Source organism: Eremomyces bilateralis, assembly GCF_010015585.1.
Source record: "Eremomyces bilateralis CBS 781.70 unplaced genomic scaffold P152scaffold_3, whole genome shotgun sequence".
In the NCBI taxonomy this organism is placed as follows: Eukaryota; Fungi; Ascomycota; class Dothideomycetes; order Eremomycetales; family Eremomycetaceae; genus Eremomyces; species Eremomyces bilateralis.
In genome coordinates, this window is record NW_022985069.1 from 221,698 (window position 1) to 236,865 (window position 15,168).

At 52.1% G+C, this 15,168-nt stretch overlaps 6 protein-coding genes across 6 annotated transcripts; 3 read left to right on the top strand and 3 right to left on the bottom strand.

Moving 5' to 3' along the window:
- Positions 1 to 1,313: 1,313 nt before the first annotated feature.
- P152DRAFT_183460 (uncharacterized protein) lies at positions 1,314 to 5,771 on the top strand. Its single transcript, XM_033674191.1, has 3 exons — positions 1,314 to 1,809; positions 1,870 to 5,034; positions 5,086 to 5,771. Exons 1-3 carry the CDS (start codon positions 1,429 to 1,431, stop codon positions 5,593 to 5,595), a joined length of 4,056 nt encoding a protein of 1,351 aa, XP_033537008.1. The 5' UTR covers positions 1,314 to 1,428; the 3' UTR covers positions 5,596 to 5,771.
- Positions 5,772 to 5,977: 206 nt separating this feature from the next.
- On the bottom strand, positions 5,978 to 6,799 carry P152DRAFT_391042 (putative siroheme synthase Met8; the record flags this gene model as incomplete). The annotated part of the gene is made up of 3 exons (XM_033676077.1): positions 5,978 to 6,107; positions 6,158 to 6,639; positions 6,704 to 6,799. 3 exons carry the CDS (start codon positions 6,797 to 6,799, stop codon positions 5,978 to 5,980), a joined length of 708 nt encoding a protein of 235 aa, XP_033537009.1.
- Positions 6,800 to 7,950: 1,151 nt separating this feature from the next.
- P152DRAFT_183380 (DEAD-domain-containing protein) lies at positions 7,951 to 10,413 on the bottom strand. Its single transcript, XM_033674188.1, has 2 exons — positions 10,082 to 10,413; positions 7,951 to 10,024 (listed from the first exon to the last, which is right to left on the bottom strand). Exons 1-2 carry the CDS (start codon positions 10,264 to 10,266, stop codon positions 8,095 to 8,097), a joined length of 2,115 nt encoding a protein of 704 aa, XP_033537010.1. The 5' UTR covers positions 10,267 to 10,413; the 3' UTR covers positions 7,951 to 8,094.
- A 1,380-nt stretch (positions 10,414 to 11,793) lies between these two features.
- P152DRAFT_455091 (peptidyl-prolyl cis-trans isomerase B) lies at positions 11,794 to 12,896 on the bottom strand. The gene is made up of 6 exons (XM_033678721.1): positions 12,739 to 12,896; positions 12,608 to 12,685; positions 12,540 to 12,556; positions 12,386 to 12,489; positions 12,258 to 12,338; positions 11,794 to 12,208 (listed from the first exon to the last, which is right to left on the bottom strand). The coding sequence occupies exons 1-6, from the start codon at positions 12,847 to 12,849 to the stop codon at positions 11,973 to 11,975; spliced, it is 627 nt and encodes a 208-aa protein (XP_033537011.1). The 5' UTR covers positions 12,850 to 12,896; the 3' UTR covers positions 11,794 to 11,972.
- A 258-nt stretch (positions 12,897 to 13,154) lies between these two features.
- Positions 13,155 to 14,036, top strand: P152DRAFT_455092 (ribosomal protein S13). The gene is made up of 4 exons (XM_033678722.1): positions 13,155 to 13,243; positions 13,290 to 13,334; positions 13,401 to 13,667; positions 13,729 to 14,036. The coding sequence occupies exons 1-4, from the start codon at positions 13,241 to 13,243 to the stop codon at positions 13,771 to 13,773; spliced, it is 360 nt and encodes a 119-aa protein (XP_033537012.1). The 5' UTR covers positions 13,155 to 13,240; the 3' UTR covers positions 13,774 to 14,036.
- On the top strand, positions 13,844 to 14,407 carry P152DRAFT_183633 (uncharacterized protein). The gene has a single exon (XM_033674192.1). The coding sequence runs from the start codon at positions 13,975 to 13,977 to the stop codon at positions 14,314 to 14,316; it is 342 nt and encodes a 113-aa protein (XP_033537013.1). The 5' UTR covers positions 13,844 to 13,974; the 3' UTR covers positions 14,317 to 14,407.
- The last annotated feature ends 761 nt before the right edge of the window (positions 14,408 to 15,168 follow it).

Here is a 15,168-nt window from a genome sequence, read left to right on the forward strand (position 1 = left end):
AAGACTCTCGGCATTTGATCAGTTACGGGACTATACGGTACCATTATGCGCTATCGCTACCGAGAGGGTTGAGCGGGCGAAATAATATTGAATATTATTAAAGATGTTCAGGATTTCCTGTTTGGTTGATGATACAGTAAGTTAGTGTTTCCTATCTAGTCATCAGGGAATCCAATTCTACCTAGCTACCTAAAATCAGGCAGCCATATTCGTATTCCAACATCAGCTCCCAATCGCCACGCAATCACAACAATTTCACAACATTCACTACTTCCATGCAAAAATCGCGCATTGAGGGGCAATGCTTCAAAGGTTTATGATCTGAGCGTTCTATGGAAACGATCAAGATCAGTTGGATTTGTTGTTCACCAAATTGAATCCTCCTGACCTTTCCGTCTGGGCTGCGACCTGCGCCCTCCAGCCTTCCAGCAACAGGGGGTCGAACATCCAAAAGTCATTGGCGATGCTGTTATTCTCTGGCAGTTCCTTAATTTGGCGTTTTACTGTGTCTCCTAAACATTTGGTTCTCGTGAAGGAGAGTAAGTCTCTGGCCCTAGACCCAGATATACACCGCTTGTTCGATGCTTGCGATTTTCGAGGCACCGGAATTCTGAAGTCCTAGTCAACAAATTAGACTTAATTAGTTGCTTTCTCACGTGCTTCAGCATACTTATCTGGAATGGCTATGATATCATTATTATTATTAGGGCTTGAATAGAATATCCCGAAGGCCATGAGTTCGAGGGAGTGTCGCAGCACACCATCCGACTGTTCCTGTCGGGTCGGATTCGGTGTCTCCCGTGGTGGCAGTGCAAGCAGGGCTGGGGAAAAGATACAGGTACTGACTGCGCAAAATTATTAACGCCTCAACCAACACTCAAGGCGACGGGGAGAAGTGTTGGAGACGCATCAAGGTGCTTCTCAGCTCTTTAATCAGGGAACCAATAACGCCGTCTGAAGAATTATCTAGTCTCGAGTCTCCTGGAAACGGAATCAACGGAAGCTAACAGCATCAAGCTCGGGATGGTGTGCAACCATCCCGAAGACGAAGCATAGTAGGTTAACAGTTAGCACCGCCTCCCTCAAGTGCACGACTGGATGTTGGACATCAAACCAACGCTGAAAGTCATCTATTGGCATATTCGATCCATGGAAGTATGTCCAAGCTGGCAGTCGTAAGGTTGTTATATGGCACATGGTCTGCCTCTCATGTTGTTTACAATACTTCGTCCCAACCTAAGAGGTCGGGGGTCGATGCAACATGGCCTTCCGCCCTCGTTGAGCCTCTTCATAGCATTCCGCCTTATTTCAGCAGCATTTCCTTGGTCCATTCTAGTCTTTTGAGATCCGTCGTCCAAGTCCGTTTGTTTCCTTCAAGTCATTTTCTATGACCGGTCAGAAATCTTGACCGACCCCATACGGTCTCCCATGATGGATCGATTCTCTTCAGAGCAGCTTGAATATTTTCAAGATGGGCAAAACGATATCGATGGCAATCAACAGCAAGGCCTTGTGGGACAGAACCTAAATTCCTATATGCCGAATTCGCCATACCGGTTTGGGATGCCTGGGTCCTCCGTTCCAAGTCAAAATGCATCTCCTTTCCTCTTTAGCCCCGGTCCTACCTACTCTGAGCAGTCTCATGCGCAAAACCTTAGCAACGTACCTGCCCAACTCCGAGTTTCCACACCATCTTCAACTTTCCCGCCCCTCTCTTATCACCAGAGTCCTGCTATAGGCTTGATGCCTGGACTACCACGGACAGATCTCAGTCCGGATCAGTCATGGTTTGGTGACCCGAATCTGTTGGTATGTTATCTAGAGGACTTCTTCCCTACCATCACACATTTCCCCTAACTTGGGTACTAGTCCATATCATCCTCGACTGGGCTGTCCGATACCCTTTCTACCCCCGTTTCAGGACAAGGGACCGTATCCACCTCTAACAATAGTTCCCTACCACCCTTAAGCCTTCCCTTTCAAACAGAGCCAGTTAACAAACAGACACAACCGGGTCTGGGCCACGCAATGAAACGACATGCAACGGAATCTCCAGCCGAGGGAAGGAAGAGACAAAAACACAACGTTTCCGAGCCAGAAAATTCAGTTCACGGACAGAACATGAATAAGTGGAAGCAGCGAGGGCATGGGCAGCGCGAAAACCGTCAGCATGGTGTGCACAATTCACAGCCTCCACCCGGATTGGAGGGTTGGTTCGAGGATATGGTAAAGGCCAGTTGGAAAACCACAAATAGGTCTCCCACCAGAGAATGTTTGTCCGGCATTGCGAAAAGCTTCAACCTGTCGCTCGAGATGGTTGAAGTCTGGACTCACAAGCTCTGTATGGACCAGTCTATCCCCTCCGGCGTAGATCCGACACTGTTATCCGCTCATACGCGGAACCTTAACTCTCCGAATCGAAAGCGAGCGACCTCGGCCCCCAGCTCGCCATTGTCGGGCGGCGTTGTGCTTGACCACGAGCTACGGACACGGCTCGAGAAATATGTCCTCGATGCGCAGAGTAAAGATTGCAAGAAAACAAGCAGAAACCCCGATGGCATGTTCCATTGCACATGGAACTGCGGCTACACCACCAACCGGACGGATGACTGGCAAAAGCACGAGGAAATCCGCCAACCCCAGAAATTCTGGATTTGTCAGTTTTGCTCGCGCGAGGAGGCAAATATCGCACATAGGGATGACAAGATGGTGGAACATCTAGTCGCAAAACACAAGGAAGACCTTTCCCCAGGCAAGCCCTTGGATTCGAAAGGTCTGAAGGGACTTGCAAGGGAAAAGCTACCGACGATGCACGTACTACAGTATCGAGAATCTTTCATTCTGCGCTGTGGTTTCGGTGGCTATAAGTTCAAGAGCTGGGACGACAGGAACAAGCATCTCATTGCCCATTTCCGTGGAACAATCGAGCCGTCCTCCGCGTTTCCTGCGAACTGGTTAATGCCATGGCCGGACTATATGTCAGACGGATGCAAAAGACGTGATGATGCTTCGCCAACGATGAGGAAAGGGAAGAACGCCGCCCCATCCTGGGAAAAGGGAGACCCGGGATACTCTAATTCGCACAATCGTACGACCAGCGAAGGCAACCCGGCCTTCCCCGCAAACTCCACTGAACACAACCAGCTTTCGTCCTGGGTTTCAGAAGACCTTAGCTTCATGGACCTTGGAGGCACGAAACTGGAAAGTTCGACTGCCGGCCTTCGCATTCTCGACCAAAACTTCATCTCTCTTCGTACCATTGCGAAACTTGGCACCGGCGTCACGGCCGAAGTAGACAAGGTTCGGGCTGAAGACGGAACGGAGTACGCGAGGAAGATGGTGAAGAACCCTCGACGACGCCCGTCGATAATGCAAAGATTGGTGCACGAATCACATATCATGCGGTCCATGGCGCACGAATCCCTCGTAACCTTCGTTGCTCTGGTTCAAGAAGGCGAGAGGCTGTATCTTCTCATGACTCCAGCCGCCGAACTGGATCTGGAACAATTCTTGAGAGGAGAGGAGTCCAGGGTTGCCCTGGAGTCAAGTTTGATTGATCTCTGCTCGTCTGCAGCGGAAGGCTTGTCCTACATGCATCGCCATCAAGTATACCACCGGGACCTCAAACCAGCGAATATTCTGGTTCACAATCGGAAGCTGTTGCTCGCCGATTTCGGTTTATCTTATCGATCGAAGGATGAGGTTAAATCGTCCATTCGCAACGCACCCTCCCCGATGTATGCCGCCCCCGAAGCCGCTCGAGGATCTCCGCACGGAATGCAGTCCGATGTTTTTTCACTGGGATGCGTCTTCCTCGAGGTTCTTGCCGTGCGCCTTGGTGAATCTGTGGGCGACGTCCACGCGGCACTCGGCATGTCCAAGGACACCGGTCGACGCGCAACATATCGTGAAAAGATCGGAGAGATTATGGATTGGATCTCTAGCCGATGCTCGCCCCAAGAGCTCGATCGAAAAATGTGCGACCTGGCTAGAGCTATGATGGATCCGCTACCTCAACGCAGGCCAACCGCTACCCAGGTTCTCGAGACATTGCACCAGCTCCAGGTTCCAGGCTTGCATGGCGCTTTGGAGAACCATCCTGGCCTTGTTTCATCGCCAGTCAATTCCGAGGAAACTGGAGCTGTCCAAAGTTTGGGGCCGTCAACCTGGTGGACAATTAAGTTCCAATTGCAGAACTATTTCCTGGCTCTGAGCCAGATTGTCCGGTTTGACTCACATCGAATCTCCCACGGCCCAGGCAATCCGATTGCATTTGGAAACGATACAATGCAGTCATACCCAGCACGATTGTTAGACTTGAGCCAATATACTCCAGAGGAGGAGAGAGTTCGACTAGTTCTGGCTTCCATGGTCAAACCGTCCGCGGCCTACGTGGCTTTGAGCCATATATGGTCACCATCGGACGAGATCTGCACAACGCGTCAGTCGCTTGCACAGTTTGAGAGAGCAATCCATTGGAATATTCTTCCGTTGAAAGTTCAAGACGCATTGCGAGCAACAGTCCGGATGGGATGGAGATATCTCTGGGTCGACACTCTCTGCATTGTCCAAGATGATGAAAAAGAGCGGCAAGAAGCGGTGTTAAAGATGTCGCGGATTTACTCAAGCGCCATAGCGGTCATCATCGCCATATCTGAGCTCGATAGTCCCACTGGTGCAAACGACTCGGTTGCAACATCCACGCTGTGGTCGCCAGCGAAATCAAAACCCTTCACTTCGGGATCCTTCACACTTGTCCACCGCTCTAAAGAGACAGCCAGGTATTCATTATCGCAAGCTTCCAACCCGACCGCGTCTGTCTTAGATAGATTCACGGTCAACGTGCAATCTGACCCGCAGAATAGTTCATCACGATGGTGGATGATCCAGAAAACACCAATAATTAGGTCAATACAAAGCACGTCTTGTGGTCCATACCCCCATAAGCCCTGCCGAGTCTGTATCGGTCGCAGAGTCCGGCGCGCAACACGGCTTCTGCAGACTCTGGCGCGGCTTGTCGGGCAAACCAAAGGAGTGAGTACCACTACTTCGAAGCCATATGACATCCCTACTAACGGAATCCAGGCTGCCCGAAGGACGCATTTGCGGCAGAAATCCATCACCGGTGAAGCCAGCCCCGGCGCCCAAGTCCAACCAAGCCCACTGTACACCGATGTCATTGGCATCGGCGGCGGCGACTGCGGCGGATTCGACGACAGCTCTCTATTCCCAACGCGCCGGGACTTCTCCGGCCTTGGTGTGAATTCCGCATACGGGGCATACGTCAGCGCACCGAATCCACTCCCTCCATCCGATGAAGATGAAGGCTATCTCAGCGCGTCGGAGCATTGCTCCTTAAGCGATCGCGACCTAATGCGCGACCTAGACGAAGGCACGGATTTGGGAGAGCTAGACAATTTGGCGCCAGACGTGCAGGCCGAGCTTCGTGCGTGCATCGGAATTGGGATGTATACCATGCCTGTGGCAACTGCGAGTGTCGATCCGGAGCATGTGAAATGGTGGAATCTGAATGATGTTAGCTCGTGGGTATCGACGATTGAATCTTCGGTCTCGGACGTGTGTGACCTGATTTAACCCTTTCCCACCTGTGGATCCGTTCATTTCGTTCAGAGGTGAAGGGGTTTTTTTTTATTTGACTGAGCGTTCCCAGCCGAGATACCCGTCTGTTTTTCCTGAACATGTTCTCTTATATGACGACAATGCGGCATTTCATAGTCCCTGAATATATCACTAGAATCTATAACCATATAGGGAATACCGTACATTGAGGGACCTCGTAGTATCGTACCCTTCGCGTCCCGAATTGTGCCAAGAGCACTTTTCGGGGCAATGCCCAGTCTATCCGAGATCTAACCATAGTCTAACCATTGTCCATAGACGCCGAGCCCCGATCCATATCTAGCCGCGTCTCGTTAAATTATCGCAATGAACCGTCAAGGCCTGGATGGCAAGCTCTTCACCCCGCCCGAATCTGCGCGAGTGATGGCACGTTGGCCTCCTGATAATGTCCCAGAAGTTTCTCCATGTCGCCGTCGTCCATATCACATAGATCCTCCAATGGCCATGCCTCGCAGACCTTCGACATCCTTCAAGCGACAGTCAGCACTCATCATCCCATCTACACCAAGATGCTCACCATTTCATCCGCTTCGGCCCCTCCTCCGCCGTCGTTGCCACCTCCCTCAACTTCCTCCGCAGCTCCCCCACCTTCAGAATCGCCGCTCCCGCATTCTCCGGCAACCCCTCCGCCACCTTGCGCCTCACAATATTCGCCATCTTTGGCCCGTTCCCGTTCGTGCTGACCATGATCTGCAGCGGCCCGTCGCGGTGCACGCTGCCGAAGTAGAAGTCGCACTCGGGCGGCACGTCCGCGATGTTCGCGGGGATGCGCCGCGCCTGGCAGAGCTGGTAGACCTCTGTCGAGGCGGCGGGGTCGTCGACGGCGCAAAGGACCATGGCGGCGTCGTCGAGGTCGGAGGGCGCGAAGGGGCGGTCGATGTGAGTGACTTGGCCGGCGGCGATGCGGTGGGCGACTTCGTCGTTGAGGCCGGAGCGGGGGCAGACGACGGTGACGTGCGCGTCGGCGTTTAGGACGTGGACGATGCGGCCGGCTGCGACCTGGGATGGAGATATGTCAGGAACGTTGAACGGAAGGGATTTGTTTCGATGGAGGGGCAATTACCTCACCACCGCCGATGACGAGGACATTCTTCCCTCGAACTTGCCAGGCGAGGATCAAGGATCCTCCACCTTGGATCTCGGGATATTTGCTGGCCATTCTCGCGACGGACGGGACATTGCTAGATGAAGGAGGTGAAGCTTCCGTGGAATTGTTGTCGAGAACCCTGGGCCACATGTGGGGAGCATCCGCAACATCATATCTGCCGTCATCGCTGGATCCTGGGCGTTTGACCTCGCCTTCGTTTGAATTTTGATAGTTGGGCTTCATATTTACTAGCTACGTACCGGTATCTACTACATCTACAGATTGCATTCATACTCTGTTTAACAGTCTAGGCAAGTTTGCCTATGTTCCGATGGGTAAATATAGGCGCAGGTTGCTACGTTTTGTAACGTAGTCACTCCTGTCAACCAAGCACTCGAACAACGATTGTGACCACATGATCCGTCTTTTACTCTCCCGTAGATATATGGCTTGATGGTGGTATTAGGATAGTTTCTAGGATATCGAATATTTTCAATATTTCTACACCAGCGTCTCACAATGGAGCGGTGGGCCAAAACGAAGTCACAGTGCAAGTGTGGGATCAAGCTGGAATTCTGACCAATTTTGATTTCTATTGTGAGCGAAAAGCTAACGGAACACCTCGGTGAAACTTGGGGAGAAGGGGGAGGAAAGAAGTGAAACATTGTGTCATTCGGACTTTTGTGTGTGTGTGAAATCCATCGTCATACCCATCGTGAATGCAACCATGCCACACCATCCGTGGCGTCGAATAGGGCGAGTGCCTCATCTCGTTTCGCGAGGAGAGAGAAACCCGTCCAATAATGCAACGACGTGCCGTGGAGCATGTGTAATTCTCGCTCATTCATCACAGAAGCCACGAAGCTTTTAATATCTCTAATCGGTGTCTATGACGGTTCGAGGCAGGGGTTCGTGGATCGCGTGAAAACGGGAAGAAGCCGAGCGGTAGTCGTTCGTGGGAAAAGTTTCGTTTTCCGGTTCGAAAAACCCCGCGATCGTGAATCCCATGATAGAAACCAAAACACGGAAATCGAGTCTCGCTTCTGAATCCGAAGAGAGATTACCTTTTTCCGAGGCATCCGCGCCGGTTTCTCTGACGAAGTGAACGTGCGCGAATCGCTTTCTCAAAAGCAGCGACCATTCGCAGATTCACCTCAGAGACATGCAGCGCGATCTATGCAGACGGGGTATTTTGAGACGATTAAGGACTTCGGGTCGGTCTGTCAAGTCCTGACGAAAAGAAAAGCCGATGAAAACCGATGATGCGAATCCGAAACAGAAAAGGGGAAGAAAAGGGAAGTTGCACGAGTCTATTGCGCAGAGATGGCCGCGAGGGGGCCGGTTCGTGGGTCTTGAAGGGACGTCGTCTACCACCAAGAGGACTGAGGACCGGACGGGTTGCCGTATCCACCACCGTAGCCGCCGCCGCTGCCGCCGCCGTAGTTGCCAGCGGGAGGAGGGGCACCGCCATATCCACCGCCGTAGCCACCACCTCCATAGCCACCACCACCTCCGTTGAAGCCACCGGCACCGGCACCGCCGCCGCTGCTATACCCTCCACCAAATCCTCCAGGACCGCCCTGGCCGCCAAAGTTGGAGCGACGCACATCGCGGTTGGCGCCGCCACCACGACCACGGCCACCGGAGCGACCGCGTCCGCCACCACCACCACCAAAGCTGCTCTCGCGGGCAATGGTCTCAAGGAAGGTGGGAAGGTCCTGGTTGGCTTCCTTCAGAAGGTCGATGAGATCGCGGACGATGCCACGGTTGTTGCGGTTGAAGAACGCGGTGGCAAGACCAGTGTTACCGGCACGCCCGGTACGACCAATTCGATGAACGTAGTCATCGATGTCGGTCGGGAGATCGTAGTTGACGACGTGAGTGACATTGGGAATGTCGAGACCACGAGCAGCAACGGCGGTGGCCACAAGGATGGGGCATCGACCATTGCGGAAGACCTCAAGAGCCTTCTCGCGCTCACGCTGAGTGCGATCACCGTGAATGGAAGTCGCGGGGAAGCTCTGGTTGATCAGGAAATCGGATAGAGCATCAGCCATGCGCTTCGTCTCGACGAAGATGAGGGTCAGGCCGGTGCCGCCCTGAGTGTGCAAGATGTCGAGGAGGACGGAGCGCTTGTCAATGTCCTCAACGTATTCGATCTTCTGGGTGATATTTTCGGAAGTAGAACCAACACGGCCAACCGACAGGAAGATGTAGTCTTTCAAGAAGTCACGTGCGAGGACTTGAATATCGCGCGGGAAGGTGGCCGAAAACATGAGGGTTTGACGATCGTGGGTGCCGGGCATGTCTTCGCCTTCGACGATGCGGCGGATCTGAGGCTCGAAACCCATGTCAAGCATGCGATCCGCCTCATCGAGCACAAGGTACTTGATGCACTGAAGCGAAATGCGACCACGCTCGATGAGGTCGACCAGACGACCGGGGGTGGCAACCAGCAAGTCACAGCCACGTTCGATCTGGCGAAGCTGACCACCAATATCGGCGCCACCATAGACGACGCACGGACGGACCCAAGAGCGATAAGCAAACTTGCGAGCCTCATCATAGATCTGAGAGACAAGTTCACGGGTAGGAGCGAGGATCAGCGAGGTCGGGTAGGCTCGTCGCTGCCTGCCGAAACCTTGCGGTTGCTGGCCCGCCATAGCAGCAGTGGGACCTTTCTGGAAGGCCTGCGAAAGGATCGGGAACAGGAATCCGCCAGTCTTGCCGGAACCGGTCTGAGCACATGCCATGAGGTCGCGACCACCCATCACAATGGGAATGGAGTACTTCTGGACGGGTGTAGGGACCTTGTAGCCAGCGAGCTCGATGTTGCTGAGAAGATGCTCATCGAGAGGAGGATTGGTGAAGCGGGTAACAGGATCGGGAACTGCTTGACCAGAGGCTTCAACCGGGATGTCATCGTACTTTTCGAAGTTGATTCCGGTGTGCTGCTTGGTAGGATCGTTGGCTGCACCGAAGAGATCACGTTCAAGACGAGGATTCGGCGGCCCCGCAATATGCTTGCCGTCTTTCCAAGATCCGTCACCAGAGCCCGAGGGAGGACCGCCGCCGCCGCCGCCGCGAGCTCCATATCCTCCGGCGGAGCGGCCACCAGGGGCACCGTAGGCGTTCGGGTCGAACTTTTGAGGACCACGGTGTCCGCCGTCCCACCCGCCACGCTGCTGGCCATAGCCACCCACAGTTGGGGCACCGTTTGGTCCCGGGGCAGCGGCCCATCCAGCATTGCCATTATTGATAGGAGGAGGTCCGCCCGGAGGGGGTCCGCTGAAGTTACTGTTGATATTGTCAGTTTCGCTCTCGTTTCTTCATCCTTGTCTGTTGTGAACTTACCCAGGTCCTCCGATGCCGTTGGCACTCACATCGATAGGAGGGCCAGGCGGTGGTCCGCCTGGACCAGGTGGTGGCTGTCCACGCATATGAGGAGGGATGTAGGTGCTTTGCCCACCGCCAAACTCATTGGGAGCATGGCGGGAGTCATTGAGGCTCAAGCCGTTCAGGTTGAGTTGATCAGCCATTTTGAATCGGTCGGTCGTTGCTTGAATGACTGGTATCGAATGGTTGCAAGAGTTTTTACTTGGTGTCGATGCTCAGTGGCAAAGCTTTTATTTTGATCGAGAGTTGTGTGTTGAGTCGAAACGGAGCACAACAAAAGATTTGAGATTAGCGAGAAATCCAAACGTTCGTCTGGAGGCGTCTTCGCAAGAGAAAAGCAGAGTTCCTTAGAAGGCTGCTTTTGCTTAGGATGGAAACGAAAACGTGTTTTGGTTGGGTTCGTGTTCTCGTCGAAAGGAGAACGAACAGTGGCAATGTCAATCGACGTTCAGGTCGACAGGCAGAAGCAAAGCCCAAGCAAAAGCACCGAGTGGGGAATAGATCAGACGCAACTTTCCCTGTAGAGACTGACAGGAAAAGCAGAAATGAAAGGAATGAGGAGTATTGAGGTGAATTTTGGATGTCGAGGAGAAAGGGTGTTTGGGGAGAGAGTGATGAAGGTTTTGAGAGAGAGGGAGAGAAGTGATGAGAAAGTGCTAAGAAAGTGCTGGTGCAAGAAATTTTGGGGATGGCCAGTGGGTACTTTTACGGGGGTTCAGTGTATTGAAAAATACTAAAGTCTTTGCCCCCAAGCAAAATGCCCCTATAATTTTGCCTAAAGGGGAATGGTCAGTGTCTTAGCTGTCACGAAAAGTGACAAGTCATGTGTTCCAGGCACTTCCAGCCCGAAAGATGCGATGACTTGGACGGTACACTTCAGCTGAGTTCAGGACAAGCAAGTCGATTACAGGAGGAACCGCCCAGGTACTCAACCGATCTCTCTGAACCGTTGATTGTAATATCTTTGTCCACAAGACCCAAGACCTAAAGCCTTGTTTACTAACTTATAAAATCGGAATCTATGTATTGTGGACGCCTCTTCACTGTTGAACAGTTCCGCCACAAGTAGATGCACTAACCAACTGATGGTGTCGCCTCAGTTAGCCTTGGACTCGTTATGACGCCATCTGATGGACTTGTAAAATGTAAATGGTATATCTCAATCACCGTAGTCAAAATGGAGTCCTGGAAACAAAAAGATCTGCGTCATCATCATCGGAAGCACTTCTTGAAAGTTGAAGCAGTCCTTGAAAGTTGGAACACTCCTTCAAGGCTCTCTTGCAAGATCATAGGAATAAGGCATCTACGCTTGCGCGTGTGGGACGAGGTTTAAGAAGATCAGGAGTCATCGTTGGTTATTCAAGGAGTCGATATTTATCAAGCCACGCTACCCTTCTCTCCCCAGGTCGCCGCGGCTGGGCTAGGCTTCTGCACTCTGAGAAACCCATACACGAGACCAAGGATAATAGCCAGGAAAAACGCCTTTTGCAACAGCGTCAACCCTTCGCCCAGCTCACCGTGTCCCTCCTTTCCGCCGACGGGCTTCGTCTGCGCCTCCGACCCCTCGGTCGTCGACATCGGTCCCGGGTGGTTGAGCGGCGACTCCGCGACATCTAAGGACTCGCCCGCGATCATGGTCTCCGCGCTGCCGACGAGATCTTGGGCGGAGAACAGAAGTAAGAATCTCAACGTATAAGAGCAGCAGATGGGGAAACACGACAATGTGAACGAGAAATTTATAGCTCCACGCTTCCAACGAGATCTTTGGCAGGGAACAGAACTACAGAAGTAAGAATCTGAACGTATAAAGGCAACGGACGGGGAAACACGGTGGATGTGAACGAGAAATTTATAGCTCCGCGCGAATACCTTCTTCGGGTATGTCCAACTCGCCGCTCTTGGCGATGACCACGGGCACTTTGGGCGTGTCGCCTGAGCCCTTCTTGACGTTCTGGACCTTGTCGACGATCTCGTAGCCTTCCAGGACTTCGCCGAAGACGACGTGGCGGCCGTCGAGCCAGGAGGTAATGGCGGTGGTGATGAAGAATTGGCTGCCGTTCGTGTCTTTGCCGGAGTTGGCCATGCCTAGACATGTCAGTCGCTCCGCGTTCCCTATCATGACTGGCATTCTTACTGAGAAGGCCCTTCTTGGTGTGCTTGAGCTTGAAGTTCTCATCGGGGAACTTGTTGCCGAAAATGGACTTGCCGCCAGTGCCTAAACTCGTTAGAATCCCAATTCGAAGTCTTGAAGAACCGCCTTACCATCGCCATTGGTGAAGTCCCCTCCTTGGATCATGAAGTCTTTGATCACACGGTGGAAAGTAGATCCCTCATATCCAAAGCCCTTCTCGCCAGTAGCCAGAGCTCTAATTTCGATCAGTTCGGGTCCTTGCGTGTTGTGTTTGCCTGGTCTTACCGGAAGTTATCCGCAGTCTGTCGCGCCAATTAGCTACATCCTTTCGAGAGCATTGGGCATTTCCTTACCTTGGGGACAGTGCCGCCATAGAGGCCGATCACGATGCGGCCGAGTTCCTCATCGCCGTGCTTGATGTCGAAGTAGACCTGCTCATGTTCAGCACTCCGACTAACAGCGCACTTCAACGATTTCCCCTCACCTTGCTTGTGATCTTCGGGCCCTTCGCTGCTTCCGACGTCTGCGCAAAGAACATGACAGCGAAGGCCAAGATGGCCAGCACCGAAAGGACGAACCTAGGGAACGAAGGCATGGTGAACGATGGAAGGATGGGTAGCTGGAGTTACCCAAGAAAGAGTGGCACGATTTCTTATATGGAGGAACGAAGCTCCTTTTCAATCAACAGGAACTGGTCTGAAACGCTTTTGTCACAGATCGTGCTTCTGCAGGTCTTTATCCAGAAGGACAAGTGGTTTCGACCGGGACTCTGGGACTGGAGTAGTCTAGCTCTTGACAGGGGCTGCAGAGGAGGCTAACCCGAATGTGTATTTGTCACGTGATCAATGCCAAGCCATACAATGCATCCTTGACACCAAAGTTGGAGCTCGTCACGGAGGATGCGATGATCGGAGTATCCGAGGAGCAGAGCCTTAAATATCGCTATCAACCGTCTCTGAAAGTGTCGTGAAAGACAATTGGTCAAGATGGTATATTATCTAAGAGCCGACTTGCGAACCACACTGACATTTCCAGGTCTTCATCCTCGGGAATCCCTTCCTGGATACCCTCCTCGTCAAGGTGATTACACTCCATCGTCGCCCGTATGAGGTTGCCTGGAGCGAAATGCACTGACGCCGCGATCAGAAAGCCCTCGAGTCCTTCTATGGCATCGGCCCCGTGGTCTCCCGCAATGTGATGGCGCGATTCCACATCCACCCCACGATGAAGGTTGGCTCATTGAAGGACCAACAGCTCTTGGAACTCAATGCGCAGCTATCGACGATGAACATCGACAACGATTTACGGCGGGAGATGAGGGACAATATCAAGAAACTGAGGGATATTGGCTGCTATCGGGGGAAACGGCATGCGATGGGTCTCCCGGTCCGTGGGCAGAACACAAAAAACCAGGTAAGAAACGGTCGTCCGTATTGCTGGGTAGTTTACAGATGCTGATCTCCATTTGCAATAGATCAAGAGCGCACAGCGGTTGAATCGGATCGAGAGGAGGAATTAGACGATTGGAGGCGCTCCAGCAATTCTACGCATGTTGTTTCGCATCTAGCTAGGCGTTATTGGGTCGGTCACTCGAGGAGAAGGATTGTCGGCAACTGGGCACAGATAGCCACGCATTATATGGAATTGGGAGAGCAAAAATATGCGCCCATCACTCAGCAGCTTTGCCTGAGACATTGTACAATAGATTCCACTCGGACGTATGAGCCTCTATCATAGGCAATACAAATTACAGCTACATATGTGTACCCATTCAATTCGATTCCCATCAAAATCGCGGTTTCAACATCAAGGCGTCTACGCAAAGACGAAATGTACTGCCAATCATTGCGCTCCTCTCCACAGGCTCCGAAGAACCGCGAGAGCACCGCACCCAAGATCGATAGTTGGTGGTCTGTTCTCCACTCCACGTGACGATTCTCGATATCATAGAACCTGGAAGGGCCTCCCTCGAAAATGCTTTTGTGGGTGTTGTTTTTTTGCGTTGTTCATAAAGAAGAAGAAGAAGAAGAACAGGAAGAAGGCTCGCCAAAGTTTTTTTTAAAGAGCGAGGAAGTATTGCACAGATGGATTCAATGGTCCGCTGTAGCACATCCCCGATAAGAATTAATTATGGTATTCCACCTTGGGCTTGAAATTTAGAAGAAACACACTGAACTCCACGCTCATGCTGTGATATCAGATTTTATGGGAATTATGATCTTTTGATGTCCTATTACACCCTCCCTAACATGACCAATCTAATCAGTGGCGCGGTCGTGCTGATTTAGGCTGCTCCGTCGCCTGAATCGCCTATATTCTTCCTTAGTGGTAGGGTCACAATACAAACCTCGAAACTAGTTTAACAACAAACCCTTGGGAGACACTGCAGTTATTGACATTCAGGTTCAGCCACATGTGGGTACAGACATCGACACCGAATGATGATAGGAACACAAACCGTGGTCCTCAGACTCGCCCCCATATCCCGAAAGCAAGGGGTCCTTCTCAAATAGACTTTGTGATTCCAGCGCAGCAGCACATGCAGTGAGTTTAAAAAGAGGGGGCTGCCAATGTCACACGTATGGCACCTGATAATAGAGCTCGAGATACTTATATGAATTCGCCAAGCTTACCAGGAGAGGTCCCGTGTACGAATATCTGACGACGAAGACGGGTACGAAAGACTACGTAAACAGTCACGACGTAGGAAAGGAATGATTACGATTATACGTATTCCTATCCAGTCTCCAAGACTCCAATGTCAGATCCATAGCTCTGGGTCGAAAGGTGATCGTGCTTGCCTATGGCATTAAAGCAATACATACGAAGTACTCCGTAAACACTGCAGGTTTTAGTTACACGTTCCGCTCCTTTCCTTGCAATATGCAGTGGTCCGCTGTCCAAATGTACAGCA